Below are 26,863 nucleotides of genomic sequence, written 5' to 3' on the forward strand. Positions count from 1 at the left end.
CGAAAAGCGGCGATAATTTTATCGCTTAATTAGCAAGCTCATGCTGACGCGTGAAAACTTGCGTTAGCGTAGGAATTCCTAACGCCCAGCTTTGCATCTCTAATGAGATGCAAAGTGGGCGTTCCTGACCTGACATGACAGGAGAAATGTCGCTAAGCGACATTTCTCCTATCATCAAGCCCCACGCTATGAAGCATAGCGGCAAGAAAAGTAGCGATAACCCCTGTTATCGCTACTTTCCTTACGCCTGCTTCAGGACTGGCTTAGCCATGATATCCTATGGAAGGTGGATATCATAGCTAAGTTTGTGGGGCCCTATCAACAAGCTAACGCCACATTGCGTGAGATTATCGCTGGGTTTCCAGCGATAATCTCACGTTAGGCAGTTAGCGTGAGGATTTTTATCGCTTTTGAGATAAGCGTTGCTAATAGCACACTATATCAGCGATAAAAATCCATGCTAGCCGGCGATAATTATCCTAGCGCTAAGTGCACTTAGCGATAATTATCGCCGGTTGTTGCTGATATGCCAGGTTGTTGCTGATATGCCCCTAAGGGGCATATCAGCAACAACCGGCGATAATTATCGCTAGCAAAACACACAAGATGATGGACGGAATGTTGCACATTGGCAAAACATTCACCCCCAGTCACAGATCTGGGTTTAATCCATCGTTCTTTTGCTCACCATGCCGTTCCAGTTTGAACCCAGCCATATGCAAATCAGTCTTGACCCTGTGCCTCATGGGAACAGTCCAGCCCGAACTGCCAAGCCAGGTCCTCCCTGGACTGGAAACAAGCATCCTAGGACCTTCAGCCAGGATAGCATATGGTCTGAACTGGGGTGGTGTGGTGAGCAAAATAACGATGGATTAAACCCAGATCTGTGACTGGGGGTGAATGTTTTGCCAATGTGTCTAAGTACTGGGGCTTGAAAACAGTGAACTTCAATAACATCAGGCGAGTATGTGGGGAGGTAATACAGTACACAGCGATACCTCAAGGCGCAATAGTTACAGGGTGTAGTATTACCACCTCATTTATTTATTCTGAATGACGTATCATGTAGTAATACCAAGATCTCAAAAATTCAGATTGTTAGGAATTAGTTTCAGCAGGTCTGACCTGGCGAAATTTGTGTAGAAAAAAGGTGCTATAGGTTGTAATCTCGATTCAGGCACAAACTTCCATTTGCACCTAAATCTAGATGGGTGCAGTCCTCAGAAAGAGGCCCTATGTATACTAATCATTAGATAGGGTTAGAGGGAGGGAAGCTTATGTTAGGAAATGAAGCTCCTCGTAGTTTCCTAATGGAGGGACACGCTGTGCTAGAACCCTTAGTATATCCCCATGAGTGGGGACTGACTGCTCTGGAGACTGAAACCTTCAGGATCTCACCAACTGAGGGACTGAGACCAAAAACAAATGGACATTGTGGAAGTGAGGACCAGATGTCAACGCTGCAGCATCGCAACCTACTGACACGAAGAAGTAGTCCCACTTTAGGTGGGGAAATGCTTTGTGACTGGTTAGTTGCTCCTGCTTTTATGCGCTGAAATCACCGACTTCGGGCTGTATGGATTAGTTGGGCCTAACGGAAGAGGTAGTAAAACTTTTAATGTAATTATAGAAAAACAAGACAAACAGTGATTAAGAAGACACTAAGAACTTTTTGGGATTATCAACTCGAATGATATACTGAATATCAGACAGTGAAACAGTTACAGAAAAATAGCATGAACAATATCCCAGCCAGCCGACAATTCTAGAGTTGTCAGCTGAACTGCAAAGTAAGGGCTGTTACAGTAAATCTACTCAGTAAGAAGGCTGCTGCGCAAGATGGAACATCAGCGGAAATTTATAGGGAAATTGAAATAGGAAAAAAAATATTTTGTGGCAGTTCAAACAAAATATTCTTCATTATTATGCAAAAAAAGTGGGATCTTCCAGAAGTGTAATTAAACCCAGAAATAAAAAGTTTGACCTTGTAATAAACGATTCAACTACTTACAACCTACCTAAAAGTTCCATTTATGTATTGGGTTTTTTCGATCTACAGAGTACCTTCAGACTGCTCTTATGAACATTTTTCAAATACTTACAAATGCATTTTGTAGATATTGGCAAGATTTTTATTCATTTGAAAAAAAGAGATATTTCCTTAAAATAAAAATATATTCTCATTTTTCGGAATACGCTGAGCAAATCCAGGCAGCAAATCAAATAATTTAAATAAACAAAACCGAAAATAAGATATGTCATAGATTTGCATCTAATATTGAATCCTCAGACAACTGATGTATACTATCTATTCCATGGTAATGTCGGTGGGCAGGCAGCACCGCCATGCGGTCGTCCAAAATTGTATTTATAATTGGAGTTGTCCATTCCAGATAAGCCTTTGGAAAGGTGATGGGAAGAAAATCGTCACACTGTGCAGACAGCTTGCAGTAAATGCCCTTTGTTCGCCGGTGAGTGCTGCTGTTTTCGTGTACGAAACTGCCTCGTATTGATTCCACACCATGCCTCTTTCCACCACCACGCTACACTTCCTTTCTCATTGCTCTTCTTTTTCATCCCCACTTTCTCCCTTTATCAATCTCTTCCTATCTTCCTTCTTCATTCTACTTTTTTGCCTCTTTTCTCTAGGTCAAAGTCTGATAATGAAAAAGAAGTCCCGGTCTTGAGCTGATTCCAACCATCTGCAACCACCGGCACATATTAAGCACTGCACATGCCTTCTATTCTAGGAAGGTTTACTATCTGCCTTGCCAGGCATGGGGCCTACTGGAAAGTACTGGGCAGACATAAACTGGTTGTTGTTTGGCAGCTTTGCCTTCAGATGCCTGCGGAGGTGAGGTTAATCTTGCTTGGGATAGCAGGGCTGTCTCCCCTCTGATACACATCTTTGGATCCATCAATGGCCTCCCTCTTTGTTCCGCACTGAAAGCTGTCAGTAAACCGCAGAGACGGCCATCAGGAAGTGTACACCATCCTCAATGCATCGTACTGGTGCATGTCCCTGCCACGCTTTGGGGAGGAAAGCTCAGAAAGGTGTGTCCAGTGGCGCTTGGGCAGAATTAAGGATTCAGATCCATGCGTTCCCTTCAGTCCACCTCATTCCCCTCGAACTGGAGAAGAACTGACTCTCAAGGATAAGTTGCTTCTTTCTGCCAGTACTTCAAAAGATGTTTACACTACCACCATGGGGAGATCTCTCCAGGACGAAGAGATCCATGTTGCTCTCACTCCTATAAAGGCTGGAAGCAAGTCTAGGCCTTTGGAACAGTCATGTTGTATCACCATGCAGGGAAGGTTCTGCTCTTCAGATCCTGCAATCAAGACCCAGCTATCTGAGTCTAAACGAGGGTCAACCCGAAAAACTGAAGCTGACCAGGAGTGAAGTGAGTATGCTGCTGCTGACCTCGACTGAACGCAAAGCCTGTGATTCAGCTGGAAGTCGAGAAAGTCCACTGAATGGGACCACACAACAGTTCCTCGCTTGAAAGGACGGGTGGCACTCCGTAGCATTCTTGTCATTTTAGTTAATTTGAGAGACACAGTATCACTCAATCCGTTTATCTGTCTCAAACTACAGGTCTTGCTCACAACTGACTATAAAGGACTACAACTGGTGTGTTTGAATTTTCCCTGAATATTGTGGAAGCATATATCAACTGTTCCCAGGACCAGAGCGATACAGAGTTGTTTTCATTTTTACTCTAGACCTGAGAGTAGTTTTTCACTGGCTGGGTTCAGAAACAGTTTAACCATCTCGAATTTTTTTACGATATGAGGAACACCAGCAGTAGGATCCTGATCCCTGACCCCAGATTCCTGAACCCCAGTTGCTAGTGCTAATGGTTCTGGTGGGTGTCGAAGGCCCAACATCAAAATGTTTTGCTGCAACCTGCAGTTTGGGACATGTAAGCCTTAAAATGTGGTGCCCAAGTGGATCTAGTGTGGCTGCTAAGTGCTTTCTGACAACCAGTAGTGACCCTTTGTGAACAATGGTTTTGAAGACCAGTTGGTCTCTAGAAATGGTCTCTCCCTGAAGCGTGTCATTGGCCCCTGGAGCCCCACTGGTCCCAGTAGCTGCATCCTGGCACTTTTACTCTGAAGTCAATTCTTTGGTCAATTCTAAACCCATCACCTTTTTCGGTTTGGTTATCCCAATTTATTTTTAGGTGACTGTTTCTTGTTTGTTTGAAACCTTTTGGGGGTACTAAAAACTGTTCACATATTCTTAGCCAGCTGAAATCAAATCTACTGAGTTGTCCCTCCTTGCTCCATGATGTTTGTTTGTAAAAAATGAAAACTTTCTGCAAAACTTTTGGAGTGCCAGATTTGGCACTAGAAGATGACAAACTTCCAATCTGTGCATGGGTTTGGTGAGTGGCACTGTTAAGCCGTGCACATGCTGACTGGTTGTCTCGCCGTAGGTTGCTATTTCTCGTGAATTGTAAACCCATGCTTTCCCCTTGATCGCTCTTTACCATTATCATTTATCACAACTATGCTTTAGGACCTTTTATTGTGTTTACACCATGTTCTGTTATTATATGATGCACAGCGCTCTGCAACCCGCTAGCACCAAGCTAACAATATTAAAACAATGCAAAATAAAAATAAATTAAGGATATAATTGGTTTTACCTGCAGGGCACATGCCTCGTGAACCCTGGTCATGGTAGTCGAGGGAGTCTTGGCGAATAGCGTTATCACTTCTTGCGCTTAGAGGTCGGTGCTCAGGAATGAAGCGGCCTTGGCTCACCTGGACCTACACACGAAGGGACAAATGTAAGAAGAACTTTCTTTCAGGTAAGCATACCAAAGAAAACACATAAAGACCAATAGCACCCATAGACAGATGGAGGCACCACACATGCAATACATAGCTACATCACGTGCAACATACACCAACGACAACACAGTGGAAAAAGACACCATACACACAATGCATCCATACACAACACCTATATACAAGTGCAGACAGTACCATCATTCAGCAGAAACTTACACAGTACTTACAGCATACGCACACAGAACTTGCCGCCCAACAAACACAGGAGCAGATAACCCACAGACAGCAAACTCACTTAGGGCAGTATCACAGAAAAAACACATAAGGAAAAATAACCCAAAAAGAAAACTAATTGATTGTATCAAAATGTCTTTTGCTGCTTATTTCTTTATTGGGAGATGAGTTCAAAATTAGCTTTTTCCTTCATTCTTACTGGGTGTTAAGGGGGGGCACCCCCGCCTCCCATCCCCCACCCAAGGCCTCTACTCGCAAACTACTACCTCCATGTGCCATCTTTGAACATAGAAATGTTCTGATTCCTTAGTTATTACGGGGTTCTTTTTCCTTGTATTTATTTCTGGTGATAACATTACCGAATAATGTGCTTGACACTTAAAACAGCTCACTTGATAACGTCAGATAGTATACATAAATTTTAAAATATACATTGAAAGTTAAAAATGTAAAGTTTGAAAGCCAGAAATTCTAAACAGAAAAAAAAACAAAGTTCGAAAATGAATGTAACTTATTCAGCTGTGAATTATTTTAAAATTGAAATTTGAAAAATGTTTAATTAAAAAAAAAATTGTTTCAGAGGTACTCACTTTTGCTGTAAGCAACCCTAACCTAACACCAACAATCGTAACACTCCATTGTTTGATTCAGCGTAATTCGTCATTTTAAGCAAAACAGCGCCAGTACTGCTGCTGCTCGTCCCTTATGCACATAGGATGCTTCCCTGGCCCTTATCATACTATTTACCCCTCTATATCGCTGCAGTTTTTATGTAAACCTAAACATACTAACAAGTTAAAATGTAAATGTTTTACAATGATATTTTTGTGTGTGTTTACACTAATGGTTTTTCAAGCTTTACACTTCAAAAAATTTGTCTACCCACTTATGTGATCGAACGTTTGTTTCAGTCAGTATTCTGACTTACATTAGGGACGTTTTACTCCTTTATCAAGTCTGTGCAGTGGTCAGTTTTACTGTTGGGCGAGTGTCTTCTGTACACAACTTATTGGCTGGGAGCTGCACTTGTGCTGTTAGCTGTCTACCTGCCCAGTGAACTGCCTCTGCGCAGGGAGACAGCCTGCCCTGAGCAGGGCCGGCCTTGGACATGGGAGAGCTGGGCCAAGGCCCAGGGCGCCAATATTTCAAGGGGCGGAGTAGGGAGGGGCCTGACTTACTGTTAGGTAAACAGCAGCTCGTCCATCCCACTTGGTCTCAATCAGGTCCCGTTAAAGACTTTGTAATCAGCCCTTAATGTATCTTAGGGTAACTGTTAGCACCCCGTCAAACCCCTGCCCTCCTCCCATCTTCCTCACACCTCCTGCCGTCACACCGCAACGACCCCCTCCCCACAACAAACACAACATTTTCTTTCCGCCCAGGACGCTGTCCCGGTCAATCTGATTTAGGGTCGCCCCTGATCCTGAGAACTCTTTCTCTTCCAAGCAGCCGCCTCGGTAGGAAGGAGGTAGCCTGTGTTTGGAACAGGGCAGTTCCCGGTCTGTGTTCAATGGACACTCTTTGTACTCTCTGTTCAAGGTGCAGGAGGTGTGGGGGAGGGGCAGTAATGGGCTCTGTCGGCAGGGACGGCACTGTGCCAGAACAGAACACCGTGTTCAGACAGCAATTCCTTTCTGCGGTCACTGATTCGCTAATATGGGGAGGTGTCCTGGCACGGTGCATCTCTGTGCTCCGTAGGGATATGCAGACAACAGCATCTAGAGATGTTTCAAGGCATGGGCAGAGTGAGCAAATTGCCCACCTTCCAAAGGGCCCCCTGGGAAAGTAAACTTTCTCTCTGGCTCAATTCTGTGTATTTCTGTATCTCAGTCTTCAACATATAATTCAATATTGTTAGGCAACATAAGGCTTGAATTAGCAGAAAAATGGTAATAAAATTCAAAGTTGCGCCTAACTGGGGCCCCCAAAATATTTCTTGTCCAGGCCCTTGAAATTGTTCTGATGATACTGTGACAACACTGCGCTGACGTTTGCAGTGGTCGTGCCTCTTCGGACACACGGGGGAACTGCTCCATGCACAGAGGTACTGAGTGACCTTGAACACATGCTGTGTCCAGCCTCTTTATCATAGAGGAATACTCATTTTCTCCTTTCAAACTTCATGTTTCACAGAAGGGTCCCATTCATAGACTTGTTTTTTTTTTAATTATTTTTTATGGTTATCCCACAGCTAGCATTAGTTTTCTAACCAGCCTCATGTAATCAACATAATTCATAAATAATACAAAGTACATATTTTTGGACATATATATATATATATATCTGTTGTATATAGGGTCTTTGAACTAGTCCTCTTCCTCCAAAGGTCTGTTCAATTGTCAATGATATGTTTGCCTTTGGCCTACCAAACCATACAGCAGGGGGCAGTCGCTCAGTCCTCTTCAGCACTGACTGCTTTTGCTCTGAAATACAGCATTTTGCCATATCCTATGTGTACATCCACCTAAATAGAAGTGCACTCCAGTGCCAGGGCTGGTGGGTCAATGCTTTACTTTGCCAATGCTTTTTTATTCTGTATTTTATATATATTTTTTGTTTTTAGTCATCCTTGTGTATTTAAACAATGTCTTCAGGTTAGAGTAATTCAAAAGCAATAGTACCCTTTTGAACAAATACAAACTAGAATTTCCTGTGGAATGCATTAAAACTAAGTTTTAAAAAAACATAACTGACCTAAACACCCTTACCTTCTAATAAAGCACATGCACTGTTCTACTAAAATTGAATACTATGGTTAATTTATTTGTAAATGTAACATTTTTATTACAAGCATATGGTGGCTACGTTTGGAGGGCACTACATTTTTATTTTTTGGACATATGCATGCAATACAAATAAAAAACATCTGTTTCACCAGCTTGCCAAGGCAAACTCATTGGCTTTGCCAATGCTTGTTTAATTTAGGAGTTGTTTTATATAGCGCAATCTCCACCCAGCCGGGTTTCGATCACCTACATTATGTCATAAGACAGTCCGTCAAAAGAGGCTGACTCAGTGTAATTTGGGAAACTAGAGTTTCAAAGGAAATACAGCTGTAAATGTTGCCTGCCAATTGGCAAATACATAGGTGGGCCCTGAATCACTGGGGCTTTGTTTTGTTGGGTGCAATAGAACAGATGTTCCTGGGAACAGTTCTCATTGGCCCACAGCAGGTGCGTAATGTCTGCAATATAAAGAGATCAGACTTGGGAATTTCAGGCAGAAACAGACCGGGTAATTTTAAGCGCATGATTCCCCTTCTGGAGTCTTGAACTCGTGATGCCTGGACTTTGGGGTGGAGATATTGGCCGAAATCACAATCTGTGACGTCCTAAGTCTGGGAATCTCTTAATAGGGGCCTCCACATAGGCGTGGCTACTATTGGTGCAGGGGCAACAGGTCCCAGAGCCCTGATTGGCCCTCTGAACCCTGATTAATCAGTCAAAAATCTTTATTTCGGCCACAAAAGCACAGAACAACAATACATTATATACAAGTTGTAGCAGCATCCTTTGGGATATCTGTAAATAGATAGTGCTTTTTTGGATAGATATGCAAGTCTATCAGAGATCTTGAGTTACAGAGGGCATCGCTTCTGGACGTCCTCAGGCAAGGAGTATTTTAGTACCCCAAGAGCAGCCAATGGGGCCCTTTTCTTCGCTTGCACCAGGACACATTATGCTAGCGGGACTCCGCAGAGATTTCGGCAAGAAAAAACCTGGAGAAATCTGCACAGAAAAAATGCCCCATGATGAAGGAAAAGCCTGCAGGAGTCAGTTCCGAGCCATAGTAATTCACAAATCCTGAGTAAAAAATTCAGAATGGGCCTTTAAACGCACAACTCACAAATACCATTCACTACAATATCGGTAACTCACAATGTGGGATTACCCATGCACTGCTAAAAATACAATTTATAGCAAGGGCCACTGGAATTATGCCTTTTTGCGGCTGCAGCATTTTTCACATAATTACGGGTTTGGAGCATCTGTCGCAGAATCCATCATCTGCTGCAGATTTTGCAAAAACAGAAATGCCTATGGCTCAAAGGTTACTAGAAGTATGGCAACACGTGTTGCTGCACAGTGGAAGACCCTTCACAAAGGCTAGCTGTTCATATTTCAGTAGTTTACTGCTGCATTTGGGTATTACACTGGCATTAATAAGGTGACATATTTTCTCACACAGAGCTACCATATGTAAAAATGACAAAATAATGAAGTAATGCGAACACAAGATGTGCCACATCAAGCCACACAATTTGCCTTTTCTTGCTGCATAATTTAGTGAACCATGTCACATAATTTGGTCCTCCCCTGCCGCATAATTCCACTAGGCTTGCTTATAAGGAGGGCTCCGGTGTCACCACAGGCTACTTTCATTAATGAGAGTATTAGCGGCTTGATATTTCATTGAAGGGAAAGGACGCACATTTCTAGTATTAAAAAAGGGGGACATGATTAAACCAGAGAAAACCAGCTCCCTGCAAAATAATAATGTCATTTAGCCATTAAAATACAACTGGCCTGAGCTGTTAACTCACCCAGTAAATGTAACAAAAAAATATATATGGCAGCCATTGTGAGAGATGCCAGCAGTTAAGGTAATGGTGACCTGATAGTTCCGACGCAGGCCATTAGGTCTCAGTCATAATGACCGCTTTACCCAGTCAAAAACACATATGTGCCCTGAAATGACGCTGCCCCCTCTCTTGCCCCTAATACGACAGTGAGAAAAATGATTTACATTCCAAAACTGATACGGGAAAAATTTCGCAATATTTTTAAGGAGCGGCCCCATCTCCTCACACAAGCTATAAATAGCGCTCAATGACTCACCACGGCTGGAAAACATGACATCGCTTCTAGCCAATCAGGAGCCTTGTACTGTTCTAACGCAATAACCTCAGCAACAGCAGCACACTCCTGATAAACTGCACGCGGGCGGAAGTTCACACAATCAAGCTGTCACCGAAAAGCACCGCGTGCAAGAAAGCACCCTACAGTGTACAATACATGACATGTGGAGAAGAGACATGGCTTCGGCTCAAAATCCTGTGATTTTTTCGGCAAATAATTTAATCTAAAAATAGAAACGAAGTACTAACGTAATTTGGTTCTCTTGAAAGGTGCTCTAAATGCCCTCGGGCCAAAACGCATTATTCATGAAGGGCTGGGCAGATATAAACCACCTGCATGGACCATAGTATACAGAAAACACATGAGGCTTGATTCACAAAGGTAAAGTAACGCTTTTGATTAAGTTTACGAATATTTGCCATTCACAAAGGTATTTTACTTGTAGTATCTTTATGACTGTGGCGTTTCCACACATAAAAAGATAGGTTTGATCTATCGTTTTATATGCGGGGACTTCGCAGTCGTGAAGATACTGCTATTAAAATACCTTTGTGAATAGCAAACAATCGTAAACTTACAAAAAAGTATACGTTTATTAGCTTTGTAAACCAGGCCCCCAGTAAATAATACCAAAAAAAGCCCAAACATTGCAATTATTAAACCGAGAGTCCGTGTTAAATAAGGAGACGCCAAACACCCTTGAGGTAAGTTCCCAATGAAACACTACTAACCATCACAGAGCACTCCTAAAATCAAATGGAAGTTACCAATGTAAAATATTAAGCAACTGCAGACACTTAAAATATACAGTAGAAAAGGAACGACAAATGTAACACACAAACAACTGGCCCTCATTCTTACAGGGGCAGAAATCCTATTTAGATAGAAACATGAGTTTGTGACCCCATGGATTACAATTTGTGCATGATTTACAGAACCTGGTGTTCTTACCCCACAAAGTCACCACACAGGTTAAACATAGTAAAATCATTTTCATTCTAAGGATGATACAATGCTCCACCAGAATCATACACAAAGGTTTCGGTAATACAGGATGTGGCATACTACCTCATCAGTGTTACCATGGCTGTCATAATATGGGCCAATGTGTGAAACACATTGCTAGCATATAACTGCAATGTGTAAAACACACTAAGCAATGGCTATTTATAAAACACACAGATGGATATATTTAAAACTAAATACACACAAAATGTACAAAGCATTCTGTTCAGTAAGCAATGTTCCTCAATGTATCTGTGTATGTTTGTAGTGGTACATAGATGGGGGTGGGAGGCAGACAGGCACATTATATATAGCAACCTGTTCAGTAAACAGTGTCCTGCAATATATGTATGTAGTGGTATTTGTATAACTCAAACCTAGCTGTGGTAGGAACCAGGCAGACAAGTACTTTTTAGTTCATGTATGAGTCAGCGCATGTGCATTTCATTGTGAGATATTTTGTGGACTTACGGGGGCTTAAAGCCCGCCCATTGCTTGCCATTGGTTGGCTTTATCCTCACTTTCATTGCCTTGCTTCTCCTTGGTCAGTGCATGCCGGCTTCACTTCGTCTCTTCCTCTTTATGTTCGTCTCTCCCCAGGAGCATGGCCCAAGCTCTGCTTCCTTGTCTAGTGTGTGTCCTTTCAGTACTTGTCAGACTTCAGTGGTACTTTAGCAGTGCATGCATTTGCAGACTGTCTTTGTTTTTGCTTGCCCTGCTGTTGTTGCTTGCCCAATTGTTGTTGCGTCGATGTTGCCCTGTCATTGTTTTGTTGTTGCTTGCCCTATCGTTGTTTGCCCCATTCCTCCCGTGCTGTTGCTTTGATTCATCCTCCCGCCCCTGTTGTTGGGTTGCCTCCTTCCCTGCATTGTTGCTTTGCCACTTCACCCACCCCATCCAAACCCACAAGAAAAAGAAATCTCTATGACACAGCTAGCGCTGGTCATATAGCGCTTTTTTTCTGTCAGGCATGCTGCACAGCATCCACGTTGCTGTGCAAAATGTCTAAAACACATCGACGAAGCCAACAGCTGAAGGTAGGTGAGACATATTGGATTTGCCAGTGCTTGTTATATGTTGGGATGTAATGCTCCTTGAAGACGTGAGTTTTCAGTTTCATCCTGAACTGCAGAAGGGTTGGAACAGTTCTGAAATTAAACTCCAAATGCTGTACATGCAGTGTACCCATTTTGTACACATATCACATGCAACAGACCGGGCCAAAATAACACAGAAAACACATAATTACAACAGGTAATAGACACCACATGCAAGACTTGACAGACGTAAGAAATCCACATGCAATACCAAATGTTGAAAACACAAAACTCACCAATATAATTCCCAGCAAGTGAAAGGCTGTTAAAAAAAGTCACCTTTCAGGGCTGTGCAACAATACTCTCAACTTTCCATCATCTTTTAAGCCAAACAAGCTCTGGCAAAGCAAATTGGTCTGAGCTATTTTAGTAGAACATGCTTATTATTGTACGGCTGTACATTATGCGATATGTGGATGCACAAATATGGCACACACGCTAACACAAGTGGATGTTACAACAGAGATCTTAAACTACAGCAGATTATTTCTAAGACATCTTGACCAACAGGCAGCAGTCCTAGATTGCAGACCTATCCCTCATGGGTTAATTTAATTTGAATATAGACTCAGTCCTCCCACAGCAAACCAATCTTCAGGTAATGCAGATGTCAACTCATACCTCACCCACAGCGAGCAGCTATATAACCTTGATGGTGGCGGAGTGGCGGTTTAGGGCAAACAATGTTGCACATGTGTGGTTAATGTTTCATGTAGAAAGTGTGTGAGTTATGACACTAGTGTTTTAAATGAGGGATAATAAAAGATGGTGCATGAAATTTGTGACCAGTTAGTTTTATTTTGGCCTCATGCTCTACTTGTGCCTTTCCCTGTCCGTTTTGTTCCCTCTGAGCCTCGCTGACTCGTATGAGGTCTGCTCATTAGGTCCCGCTCCCTGGGACCTTGTTTACTCCAGGCTTCTTGTGCCCCATTGGGTACCTCCATTAATTTGTTTGCATCCCCATGAGCTACCACGCTGGCCTTTGGCCCCTCCCATGCTGCATTACATGCCTGGGCCTCCTGGGGTGTAACGCAAGCTTCTGAAGCCCCTGCGGCACAGGAGGGCCCGTACCCCTCAGGGGCTCCCCAAACCTACAAGGGCCCCACATTCGACTCAAGTTTAATGAATATCTGTGAGACATAGGAAACTCAGGAGCCCCTCCTCACATTCTGCAGGGGGCTCCATTATTCAGCATTACACCACCGGGGCAAGTCTGCGGATCGGGTCCAATTTGGCAGATAGGTACTCTGTTGCAACAGTAACGAAGCACCCCGTCACCAAAACTCAAGGCCCGCCTGCCCAATTTTGGGCAGACCGCATGTTTTACATTGATGGAGAAATATTTACTCTGTCAGTGCAAAACTTCTTTTAACAACCCAACACGGATTAGGTGCAATCGGAAGTAAGCTATGCGGCCTTCCGCTCTATTTAGACTGACAGGTCAGATGGCTTTTTTTATTACGGTCCATCGCTACCAGGTATATTGTGATGGCGAAGTACTGTTAAAACAAGCATTGGCATAGTCAATAGGTCTCGCTTTTGGGACCGTATAAGTGTTTAGCCATGCAACAGTTGGTGTTGTTGAACTAAGGATATTGTGCTGCATACCTAAATACCTATAAGGTCCTAAAAGCGAGACCTATTGGCTATGCCAGTGCTTGTTTAGGACTTGTGCCCTGGTGGTGATCCATGAGGGAATACAAGCAGGTTTTTAAGTGCAAACTAGCAAGTCACCAGTTGAGGCAAGTCAAAATAGTAGTAGCAAAATGGCGGAGTACTTAAGACATGGCTTCAGGAACCACAACAGTTACCAAAGTGCTGTGACTAGTAAGATACTGCGTTTAAATAGCATTGGAACCTGAAAAAAATAAAGAAATAGAAACAAACATCTATTTCTTTACTTTTGCTATAATCGCGGCACCCGTGCTTTACTTTTAACATTAAAAGTAAAGTGCGGGTGCCGCGATTATAGCAAAAGTAAAGAAATAGATGTTTGTTTCTATTTCTTTACTTTTGCTATAATCGTGGCACCGGCGCTTTACTTTTAATGTTAAAAGTAAAGCGCTGGTGCCGCAATTAGCTTTGCGCGAAAGTGAAAGAAAATAAGGGATGCGCACGCAGCAGAGGCGGAGCATGGCGCGCGCGCTTGTGCGCGTGACCGCAAGCCTGGTGGCCGCTTTGGAAGCACTTCCAAAAGCAGCTTACTAAATGTCTCGCCAGAGTAGCGCGTGCGCTTGCTCAGGCGAGACCTAAAAAATGACCTCAAGCCAAGGGAGAAAACTGATGTGGGGTTCATTATTTTTCTTAATTTTTTAAAAACAAACACCTGCATTGGGTGATTGATTGATAGTAGTATCCCTGCAAACCTGGGACTGGCTGAGCTTCTCAAGCCTACTACTGCTAATGTTTGTGAATTCTCAAAAGTAGAACATTTGCATCCATTCAAAGAAAACTGCTATGGGTGCAGATTCGCTACCTTTTTGGTAAACCAGTCACTAAGGGGCATATTTACAAAGCAGTGGCGAAACGCAGCACGGCAAGAACAGTTTTTGCACTGCCTCGTGTCACCTGAAGAGAGCAGAACTGTGCCATATCTTCAAAGAAATGTCACAGGTCTACTCTCTCCATACCTGTGTCATTTTGGGTTTCTTATCAACACAGGCGTCCTTGCACCATAGTGCAATTGTGTCTTTGTTGTGGTCAGGATAGGTTTTGTGAGGGAGCGTTTTCCTCTTTGTATGTGTGTTGCAGAGTGCAGTACACATGAAAAGAGGAAATAATGAGGAGAAATAAAGTTATTTCTCCTCGTTACGCAGGCCTCAGGCATGCACACCATTTTGTTGAAACACAAGAAAATGATGGACGGAGTGCTGAAACTTTTCAGACACTCACCCCCAGTCACTATTAGATCTGGGTTACATCCATCATCGTTATTTAGCTCAGTTCACTACCCCAGTTCAGACCCAGCCAAATGCAAATTAGTCTTGACCCTGCTCCACTTGGGAAGAGTCCAGCCCAAACTGCCAAGCCAAGTCTTCCCTGGACCAGAAACAAGCATCCTGGGCCCGGTTTTGGGGTAACACCCCTCATCAGCCAAGCTATCCTGCAGACTAGCTTGAATCCAGTGGTAAAGTGAGCTAGAGACCCACGTCTGGGTCCCTGCCAACTTAGGGCAAACAGATGGACAGAGCGCTGAAACTGGCGATGAGTGTCTGAAAAGTTTCAGCGATCCACCCTCAAGGCCCCACCTGCGCACCAGCTCCTGTCTAGACGTTTGGGTCGGCACTTCACACCAGTGGCCTCGCCCGCACATTTGCTCCGAACACATACCTTTGGTGGCGCTTTGCTCTGAGCCCAGTGAGTGCCTGACCTTTGCAGCAGGCCCAGCCGGTGCTATCGACCCAGGCCCAAGAGCATGAGTTCCTGCACAGCTTCCGGCAACATCGCAGGCCCTGCATCTGGCCTCTCAGGGCCCCACATCCCTGCTGCTGCATCTGGCCCCCTGCGCACTGCACTGAAACGTTTTCACCTGCCACCTGGTCCTACAGTTAGGAGGGCGGGGCCTACTGCGTCCGTCTGCGGGTCCTTCATGCGCTATTGTACCACGCCATCGTTACCTTAGGGCACAAGTTATGGTTTCTTGAGATAACTCCAACTATAAGTGCTCAATTTCTATGGTTTTGTGTGTCTAAATTCTGAACCTTACTATAATGTCCCTGTAACCTTTGGTTTTTTGTGAATATATATATATACACACACACACTCACATCACCAAGGTAAGTATCTGTGAAGTTAGGCATAAAAAGATCTATAAAAACGTACCTTTCTGTATTGTGTCCCTGAATATCGTGACCCCTTATTATTCTATATTCCAGACAACCAGCAATTCCTTGTCTAAGACCGGTTCTTTCTCTTGCTCTATATCCAAGCCATCCATCATCTGTAAGACCTTCCCTTTTCTTGCTCCCTTCTAAAACCTCTGCCAGCCCTATACTTCCCTCTTTTAAAAACAACTTTTTCTTCAAACTCCCCATCTAACCACCAACCATCTTTCTCTTCTCTAGAAACCTTTCCTAACCCTAGATCCATATGTACCCTATACATGCACAGTGACCAACAGCTGCTGGAGCAGGTATAATGTTTTCTTTTTGAATACCCACTCCATTTTCGCATGTTTATATTAAAATGACTATAATAATTAATGGTTTGATGTTTTGGAATTAATCAACCTTATTAACAGAAAGAATACACGTGGGAATGCATTTTGCATGGCTAAAATAATAAGTGAATGAAGTTTGTATGCATATTAATATGATAAACGTTGCTTGTGTGATGTTATTGTGTTTTGTGCTTAAATAAACAAGTATTAACGGCTTTAGATGTTGCATATTGCTAGATAAATGCACGCACATAAGGTTATTAGCAAGGGGATAACACTGTTTTAATCATTTCAATGTATTAATTACGTTTTTGTGTTTTCTTTGCTTAAGTTGACCATTTGGGCCTGCCATCAAATGGCCGCCGACTGAATCTGACTGTTACGAATGACATCAGTGAGGAGAGAAGAGAAGTGCGCCTGTGCAAACTTCAGCAGCTGTGACCTGCCGGTGAACTGTCATCACTGTGCCCATGAAGGCCACCCTAGACAAGGCGCCAATGCCCCTGAATGTGCAAAATAGTTACTATCTGAACTTATGAACCTGACCTGTTCCCAACGAACAATACTTTTTCTATATGGGAAACTCATCAAATGTTGCCGGATGCACCAAGATGCATTTTAATTAACCAATCATATCCCTGTGAAACGAAAATTGTAACTTTTGGAATGTAAATTTTAGTATAAATAATGGTAGACTAGAGAGGTATTAGGTCAGAAGCACGCCACTTCTTGCGAACGTCATTTCCAGTATCCTGATGTTATGCTGATGGAGAGGACGGTGACTCTGCATGATAGAACAGAACTTTGACGATTTGACTGAGGACCAGATTCTGACTTAGAAAACGACAATTAGCCAGAATAGGTAAATATGACAAAAGATGATATTGAATTATTAAGATTTAACCTGCATTTGAATTAGATAAAAAAATCATTATTTGAATTAATGTGTCTGGTTGTTATTTCATTGAAATGTATTATTGAATAATTTTAGAGTGTTAAGGAGTCATTAAACTAAATTCAACTAAATGATTCGATCGACCTGTTGATGGAGGAATTGCTCGGGTGATTCAGGGAAAGTGGTTCTTCCATTAAGAAAGCAGTTTGGTTCGGAACCAATGTCCCTTTGTAGGTGCGGATAGTTTGATAGAATGAATGTTGGTGTTATGGGCCCCACCAGCGTATGATGTGTGTGTGTGTGACTGAGAAATCATTCTGTCCGTGGAAATAGAGGGGAATCGAGGAACCCGAACTGCACCACAGCTACCCGTGCAACACAACATCAACATCTAGCTGTGAACTCCAGGGCAACCACTGGGTCTCTGTGTAACCTCCACCATGACGTCCCTGGCTCCATCAACAGCTCCCTGTGTAACCCCTCTCCAATATAAATCTCCTCCTGTTACACCCCTCTGAATGTCTCCAACTGTGGCAGGTGTTGTCAGACATGCGAGGGCACGGATGACATATGTACATGTGTTGGGTTGTGTTGGAATCATGTTTTGGATTTTTACTGACAGTCACTTCCTGTCTGCCTCCCTATGTTCAGTAGACAGGCTGCAGCCCTGTAACTGCGGTTTCTATGGATCTGGTTGATGTAACGCCCACCAGGGTTTACAACGCACTAACCCTATAATAGGGTTATCATCAGTACTCGGAAGTTGAGAATCAGTACAATCACCATGTATTAATTCCAGGGTGAAGGTAGCTGCAAGGCTTACTGTACGTTCTCCCCCCACCAGATATTTTCTGTAAGGAAACAGGCTTTTTGCAGGTTTCCCCTCTATGTTTTGCCCCCATTTAGACTACTAGCTGCTGGTTTTTTACCCTGAGAGTGCACTGAGAGATGCTAACCAGATCTCAGTGCCAGTGTTCTTACTCATGACAAAGTGTATGTCGAATTAGCTATCCCCAATTGGCAAGTACTGACTTACTGATAAGTCCCTAGTATATGGTACCCAGGGTACCAAGGGCATGTAAGGTAAGGTAGAGTGTCCACTCAGGACAGCAGCACTGTTTGTACCACCCTGTGTGTGACGAAGTACAAAATGGTTCCCAGCCTGCCACTGCAGACTGGAAGGGCAGTTGTCACACTGCCAGTTTGGGTTTGCAACTCAAACCAATGGCAAAGCCACCACTTCCTTTAACAATATATGTAAGTCCCCCTAAGGAATGCCCATAGAGCCCTAAGGCAGAGAGCAGTATATTATTATATATTGCAGCAAAACCCCTCAAGTTGTTGTTCTGCTGTGGAAAAGTTAGTAGCCCCATTAACTAACACAGGGTTACCGCCTGGCACCTCAGTCTGGCTAACTTCTGAATCGGACAACCTAATGTATCAAATTAATTGTGGCGTTAAACCCGATCTGATGCCCAGGTCGAATTTAATGTCACTATTAAAGTAAAGAAACTTTTAAAAAGTTGCCACTCTGTGACCCAGCTGGTCCAGGTGAGCTTCAAAGGCGAAGCTGCTTTTGGTGGGCAAAAGGCAATAACACTCCAGAGGAGCTGTCCTTAGTTAGGTAGATAAGCGGGAGACAGGGCCAGCGAGGGAAGACCAGTGCCCAAACTGGTTTTCCCCTGGGAATATAGCCCCTAGGTAGCCACGCCTCTAGGGTGGCCTACCAAGCTCCTCAAAGTTGAGGAGAGGTTCAGACATCATGAGAGTGGCCAGAACAGTGCATTATGGGATTGTCAGATGCCACACATTGCCAGAAAAGAATCACTAAGAGGAAGAGGACCTGGTAACCCATTGGCTAGTGACCGTGTGGCCCCCTCTGAGCACTTTCCTGGGTTAAATATGGCACCGCTGGCACCCTGAACCGCAGATCACGTCGGAAATGGAACAAGTACTGAAAAAGTACTGCACTGCTGCCCTGGACTGCACAAAGAGAATACACTGTCTGCTAGACTGCACCTGCTGCACTTCTGGACTAGCAAAGTTAGGACTGTGCCTGTGGCTCATGGAAAAGTCATGCCCCAGACTGAAGCAGTGACTCCAAGGGTCAGTTGGCTGGCCCCCTGGAACAGCACCAGGGCCTTAAAGCTGAAGAAGCCCGAACTGGCAAGTTGGTAGCCACTTTGGGGGAATCGCCGCTGACTGCCACTGGGCGCCCTAAGAGACTGATCCTGGATGGCCAAAAGTTGCATGAGTCCACTGGACCTGGGTGTGCTGTCAGAGTACAGATTGGTTGCACAAGAAAGACACTAGCCCCCACTACAGGATTTCGCTCCGACCACTGTGCTCGGGGACCAGTAGCCCAGCAGAAGCAAACCTTCTACTGTCTTTAAGAGGACTTTGTGGGGCCAGACATCTGTGACCAAAGTCACCTGTGGACTGAGGAATCACAACAAAGGCACCCTTGTCAACCACATAGCAACTGAAGCATCTTTTAGCATCTTTTCATACTGTCTCCCCAGCATCAGGACCACTACATTAAAGTCTATGGCGATTGTACTGTAACATATGGAACTGGACTGGAAAATTCTCAGGCGGCCAGGTAACTGTCCAAATCTACCCCACTGGCCCCCCCTCAGACCTTCATCCTGTCTGATTTGGTCACCCAAGCTGGGCCAGAGTACCCAAACTAAATTTTGCAAAGTTTAAAAACATGTTGTTGACCAATGCTTGTTTGTGGTTGGATTAAAACGTGATAAAGCCTTTGAAAATCTGTATCTCTAGAACCCTCTGGTTGATTTTGCTCATCAAGGACTTTAAAAATTCCTAAAAATATAAACTATTTTTATACATTTGTGTCTTGTTTCCTTTGTGTTGTGTGGCTTTCTTATTTTGTAGTTTAGTACTGTTAAATACTTTACACAAAGTTCCATTGTGCACACCTTGCTGCTCGAAACCATAGATATCCAGGGTGGAACTTAAGGGTGTTCAAACGAGCCTGCCTGGAGACCCCAGAGAGTTTTTGCGAGTGTAGTCCATGGTAAGGCTACACAGCCATACCATATAATATACCCAAATCCTCACACTTCCTCAGCTCGCTTTCTTCTCCTGTAACTGTCCTAAAATCTCAATTCTTCCCCATCTCTTGCTCTCTCTCTCTACTCTAATTGTCTTGCCCACAGCCCTTTCATTCTATCTTCGATCTGCCCCTGGTTTCTTAACCTACCCACACCATCACTCTTCCTCCACGGCACTCTTCCACCCAACTTTTGAGATGTTCTTCTGGGACACTAGAATACACAGCATGTCTGCACCTCAAAATGCTGCAAATATCCTCCAGGCAAAGCTTCAATCGCAGCTGTGGAGATGGGTAAGTGTTTGACAACACAGTGGTCGAACTCAAAACCTTTTTCAACAGGCCCCACTAGGCCATTTCTGGTCAGAGTTGTTCTGCCATCCGCCTTTCTTGTGCTCCTTCGAGGGCTCCAGCTTAGCTGAATTATTTCAAGTAATGCCATTGTTGGTCATTCCAGTTCTTGGAAGCAGGTTACGCATGCAGTGTTTGTTGCGATGAAACTACACGATGCACACAAGAGCTGAGTCATTTGTTTAACAGTAATTGTAAGGGAAAAAAAGGGGAAAGGCCTGTGTTCCCGTGAAACTGGGTGTGTGTACACATGAACAAGAAAGGGGAGGGGGATTTCTTAGTTTGCTTTTGTCAGTTCAAACAGGTGCCTCGGGTGAGCTCTTCAATGTTGTGACACACTCAGGAACTAAATCCATCGAGGCACTAACACAAAAATGTGCTTCTTTTCAAGGTCATCGCAAAGAGAAAAGTAATTATGCCTTACAATGGATCAAATTGATTTAATCAGTTCAGCAAGTAAATGTTAAGGATTTCAACAAACATTTCATACACTGTAGGTGATACATTTAAGATTGCCTCTCCAGCCCTCTCATAACCAAGGCTAGATGTGTCACACATGCAAGAGTTGACATCATATAGCAGAGGAAATTTAAGGCTGTTAATGTGCTCCCCACTGCAATGCATGGATGCTTTACCGTCTGTGCAGTGCAATGGAAGCGCTCCTTAGCGGGTAGATTTCACAGCTCCACCTATGAAATGTCCATACATTCTGTAGGAGCAAAAGGTTCAAGGCTGTTGTGTCGACCAATGGCTTCTGACTATAAGCTGAAAACAGTCAGCCTGACTTTTGACCCTCCATTGCCTCTCGGCCCAAATCTAACGCTGAGTGGCGGCGACAAACACATGTACACGCAAATCCCAGTACAGACCATGGCATGAAGGAGAGGTCACAATGTACGTAATCTGCGTGATCACATAGCTTAATAAATGATTGGCCATATGGACTTAGTGCCTGCTTAGGAAATGTATTTCAAACAAAACAAGGGAAACCCTCAGATGCCTAAGGACCAAGGGTAGTCAGAGGGTATAAAGAACAGCAGTCCCTGAGTGCTGTACAAAAAATCATGCTCAGGGTAAACAAGTAATGCCCAGGAACAGTAGTGCTCAATCAGTAGCTTATTCAAACAGAAGATATAAACAAGTTTGGGGGTAACAACACCCCCCTTTTTTGTGAGGATGGCAACAACAGGTCTTCTTAGGTCTCGCGCCTAGCGATACACTGCGCAGCAGTGTTCGCGCAGCGAGAGTCCTTTTGTCCAGGTTTTGAAAATGGACCTGGAAAATGCACACGCTCGTGCGTGTGATTTTACCTTCACGGCCTGCTATTGGCCTTTCCGTGTGTGTTCTTTTGTAAAATAGACACCAATAGGCCAGAGGTGGGCGCATAGCCCCGCCCCTGGCCTATTGGTGTCTATTACGCGCATTTCTTGCCATATGGTTTCAATTATCGTGCCCAGACACGGGCGCGATAATTGAAAGCATATGGGCGCGCGCGCACCACTCGCGGCTTTGTTTTTCACAAGGGCGATCGCTTTCGGTTTCGCGATCGCCTTTCTCCTCCCTCCCCACTCCCCTTTGGTCCCTTCCCTTCTGCCCCCTCCTCTCTGCCGCCTCGCTTTAATATTATGGAATTGGCAGAAACCCCAGAAGACCACTGGCCCCACCTTTCCCGCTCCCAACCCTTAAATGTTTCGATTGATGTACATCCTCCCGGATAAAACCCACGTACCCCCCTCCCGCCATTGTGCTCCGACTGAGCTCCGTTTAATAGCAATGTGTGCCTTGCAAATGAGATGCTACCATTATACCTTTCTTTGTAGGTGATACTCTGTCCAGCTGCACCTGTGACGAGCAAGTAATTAACCAATTGCGTTCTGCTCCTTTCAATGTACTCGCATTAAATTGTTCGTTTTGGACCACCTGCGGCAGCTGTCCTTCAACAAACAACTGCTTGCTGACTGGAAACATGCAGTGTGCAGGGAGCTGGCAGCCTGTGGGGCGGGTAGGGTGGCCCGGGTGTATTCACGCGCACTCATTCACAGAGCATGCCCTCGTCATTACTGAAGGGATATTCTTAGGGGTGCGCGCTGGCCTCGCGCTCACGTTTCACTCGGGTTTAACTGCAGGAGACGCCCCACCGCAGCAGCAGACGGGGGCACGCGAGGTGCGTGAATGTCGACCTGCTGATGCAGGAGGGGGAGTTCTGACCTTTGGACCTGTTAGAAATGACCAGCCTACGTGGACGTATAATCAGCTTCTAAGTGGTTCAGCGTACCTATGCACCCCACTTACGAGCAGAGACTGCCCTACATACTAAAAGTGGCTGACCCGTTACTCTTATTAACCGCTCTGTCCACTTAAAGCTTGGTTTAGAGGAGGGCAGGAACAGAGACTGCCCAAAATGGTACAGCCTCTGTCCACACCAACAGTGGAGGAGAGTACGCAATGGACCCCGGTGGAAGGAAGGAAATGGCCTCTCCGGCCGCTGTTTAAACTGTGAAATACAACATTAATCAGGACTCAATGTCCCGATCTCGGTGCCACTGCACCTGCTGTACTAATTGCAGCTACGCCCCTGCACACAACAGTCCTCAAGCTCTGCCGTCGGGGCCCTCTGAGGTCTTTGCCAGAAATGGCGGCAAAACAGCTGCCCCTTCTAGAGCGACTGCTCCAACATCATGTCTGTCATGGAAAGACAGCATGGAAATGGTGTAAGAGAACCTTGAGCTGCCACCATGTTAAGGAAAATAGATCTGCATACTGACAGTGCACATGTAATTTAGGAAAACGTTAGACCCACTCAGAGGCGTGACGCAGGCACCTGTAGCCCCTGGAGACCCCTAAATCGGCACAAGGCCAATAAACGTCTGTGAGATATCAGGGGCCCTTCTTCACATTCTGCATGTGGGTTCCATCCTTTTGTGTTACGCCATGCCACTACTGGCTATGGAGCTTCTGCTGGGTCCTTTAACCATCAGATTGGTCACATGTCAGTGACAGTCTCTTTCACAGGCAGTCCTCCCATGCGCCATGGTGGAGAACTGCAAACCCTTTGGAATTTCTCATTGAGGCTAGGAACTACAGCTGCACCTCTGGTGCAACTCTGGTGGTCATCTGCAACTGCTGCAACCACAAGGGAACCGCCGTTCCGTGGTGATTGTGTGGTGGTCCTGAGGCCGCGATATGCTTGGCGGGCCCGCTGCGGCCTGCCAAGCATATTACGAGTTTCCTCACCACCACACTTTTCATGGCAGTGCGAATGCCATAAAAACTGTAGCGATGAGGAAACAAAGGGCCCCCTTTGACTGTTCCAAAAATGCAATGGCGTTTATTAGGAAGCACTACCTATTAATGTGCTAATGCCCATGCACAACCATTACTTGGGTTGCCATGGAAACTCCTTCACACTTGACGTTTGGGTGCAGCCTGGAAATAAAGGGGGGGGGGGGTGGAAAACCAGCGCAAAGAGTCAGTATATACCAAGCACATTAGTGCCAATGATTCCACCTGTCACAAATGCAATAAAACCTATATCTAAAGATAATTCACTAACTTTTGTAATAAACATTTTTGGTTACCTGCATACTGCATGTGTGATGAATAAACATTAAAAATGAAACATTTGTACTGCGTCCATTACTATACACACAACACATAACTATAACACACTCAAGAGGCATAGAATACACGTTACACTACTATACTACAAACAAATTACAAAAAGCTTACACCTCTACACAATACTACAGCTGCTTCTCTACAACAACTATCATCCACATTATTACAATCTTAGTAATGCTACAGATGCTTTTATCATTACAGTAACTATTCATCCCAAATACGCAAACACTGCACACTACTGCTACCTACTCCTCCTGCTACCACCACTACCACTTGCTTTACAGTTCAAAATACACATACTTAGTGTACTACAAAACCTGCAGCTATATATCTTTACATAAATACTCTAAACTGAAAACAAAACAATATAGCCGTATTATATTTACAATGCCAATAACTCTAACTCTAACTAAAGCGAGACCTGTTGCATTGTAAATGCTTGTTTAATAAAGGAAACAAATTTGTGACAAGAGAGAATACATAAAATAACAATGTCACACTGAATATTCCAACATTGCTACTGCACCCAAGGAACCACTTAAACATAGACAGGTGGGTCGGAGTGATTCAGTCGACGAGGTTTCGACCCACTATCAATGAGGGATCATCATCAGGACAATTAATAGTTTGCTTGAACCCATATTACATACACATCAAAGTTGAAAACCTCAATGTAACCTGGCAATGCTGGGCAAGAATTGGGCCAACATAGGGAACATAGTAGGCGTCCACCTACCAGGGAAGCGAGCTGATAATAACCAATATTTCTAAGGGAAAAGGGCGATGCCCGCGACTGAGAGTATGAGCCAACACTGCTTCCAGAGCCCACAATAGGAACCTGTCTCAAAGGACACGGAGTGTGTGTTGCTAGACGGCTTAGGAAATGTGCCCAGCCTGCCACATTCCAGAGGCCTGGCTCACCCTCTCGGTGGCAAACAATGAGTGCCTTTCAGTTGGGTAATAAAGCCTGTTCGTTACAGCATTAGGAATCAAAGGCCAGAGCTGGAAGTCTAGGACACTCTTACATAAAACCCTAATTAGTATGTAGGTATGTGAGCGTAAGCAGCACACTTCAAATTAAAACTTCTGTGTCCTATTCTTATGTGAGTCACCCTATTTATTGCTGTTTAGTTCTTCCAAACTGTATTTGTCCACTTGATAAAAATGTCCTTCTACAGTCCACACTATAAGGCAGTCAAGACATCCTTTGATACCCTGAGGATTCTCCCAACAAGGGGTCTGTTATGACCTGAGAGCCTGTCCTAAGGACTGAACTCGACAACAAGAAGCCCTGCAGGCCCATGGCACATTCAAGCAGCACATAAGCCTTGATGGCCTGGTACAGCCAACAAGCAGCTGAGAAGACTTGAACAGCCAGGGCGGCCTCCAAGCACGACAGAAGCCTTACATAGTTCAGTGTGGCCTACAAGCTGCACTCAGGACAGCCTCCAAGCAGCACTGAAGCCTTCCGGGGTTCAGGCTCTATGTCACAACCCACCAGCAGCACAGAAGCTTTAACTCCCCAGAGAGACTTACAAGCACCACAAGTGCCCCAGAGACCAGCAAAGCAGCTTTCTGGACCATGTGTATACCGGCACCACAGAGGCATTTCTATGCCCTCCTGCGTAAGACACGGATGGAGGACTTGCAGAGTGCAGACAGAGAGAGACAATCAGCACACGACTGACTACACTCTCTCAGTGATACGTAAGTTCAGGAATCGGAGGCTTACATACTCTGTTAGGCATTTAGGCGGTGTGTGTTAGGATTAGCAGGGGGTGCATTTCTACTTTCGGGGGAAGAAAAATTATCTAGGAAGGAAAAGGGCTTTGTTTTGTTCTTAACAAAGGTGATCATTCCAAAGAGGGCAAACATTGGATGGGCGTGGATACTCAAGTAGTTCATTACTCACTAAAAGTGTTTTTTTTTCTTCCAAAGAGAGGTCAAAGATTAAATGAGCACAGACACTCCATTGCTTTCTCTCACTCGAACAAACTTCCCTACGCCTATGGGCTTAAGATCATGCCTGCATCGCATGAGAAAAACATGATGGTAAGTAATGTTTATTTCTGCAGATTAATTAAAATCATTGCAATTTACATTAAACAACTGAAAAAATGATGCCTCTATCTGCGTGTCTGGCATCCATCAGTTCCTCTGTACATCCCTCAATTCATTTGTGAGTCCCTTTCAGAGTCCTGTATGTCTGTTAGTCTGCAGGCGTGCTTTTTTGTATGACTATGACGGCCTGTGTGCATGGATACCTATCCGTCTGTGGACATGAATGCGTACTTGGCTTGTGTGTTTCTGTCGGCCTGTGCATATAGTGGCTGTATGCCTGTTGGTTTGTATGTGTGTAGAGGGTGATGCCTGCGCGTCTGTTGGTCTGTGTGCATCGGGGCCATTTTAAGTCTGAGGACATGGCTATCTGCTGGTTTGTGCGTCAGAGTCATAAAGCGTGTCTGCACGTAATGTATGCACGCAAGTTGCGTGTGTATGTCCTAAAACCAAGACTGAGCAAGAGGGAAGTACATCTGTAAACTCAGAAGAGGCAGGACAGTGCATAATGGACTTCTTTGAAAAGTGTGCGGGGCAGACTGGAGCCAAGCCATCATGAGTTCCAATGGATGTGTTATTTTACTGGAAACCAATGAATGAACCTCCTGGCACCAGTGATTATGTCGTGACTCATGTTCACAAAGGGCTAGATCCAGGCGTGCTGCGCCCCTCTTATGAATGAAAGAAGCGAAAAGGCTGAGCCAG

The 26,863-nt window shown here is 44.4% G+C and overlaps 1 protein-coding gene across 2 annotated transcripts in view; it reads right to left on the bottom strand.

Annotated features, from left to right (window-relative positions):
- LOC146785174 (tumor necrosis factor receptor superfamily member 10B-like) overlaps window positions 1-26,863 on the bottom strand; it is a 99,440-nt gene that overhangs the window by 52,177 nt on the left and 20,400 nt on the right. For both annotated transcript variants that reach the window (XM_085634020.1, XM_085634019.1), the window contains exon 2: window positions 4,656-4,779. In XM_085634020.1, the coding sequence (XP_085490146.1) occupies window positions 4,656-4,779 (124 nt within the window). The remainder of the gene's footprint in view (window positions 1-4,655; window positions 4,780-26,863) is intronic.

Source organism: Triturus cristatus, chromosome 11 (genome assembly GCF_964204655.1).
Source record: "Triturus cristatus chromosome 11, aTriCri1.1, whole genome shotgun sequence".
Classification (NCBI taxonomy): domain Eukaryota; kingdom Metazoa; phylum Chordata; class Amphibia; order Caudata; family Salamandridae; genus Triturus; species Triturus cristatus.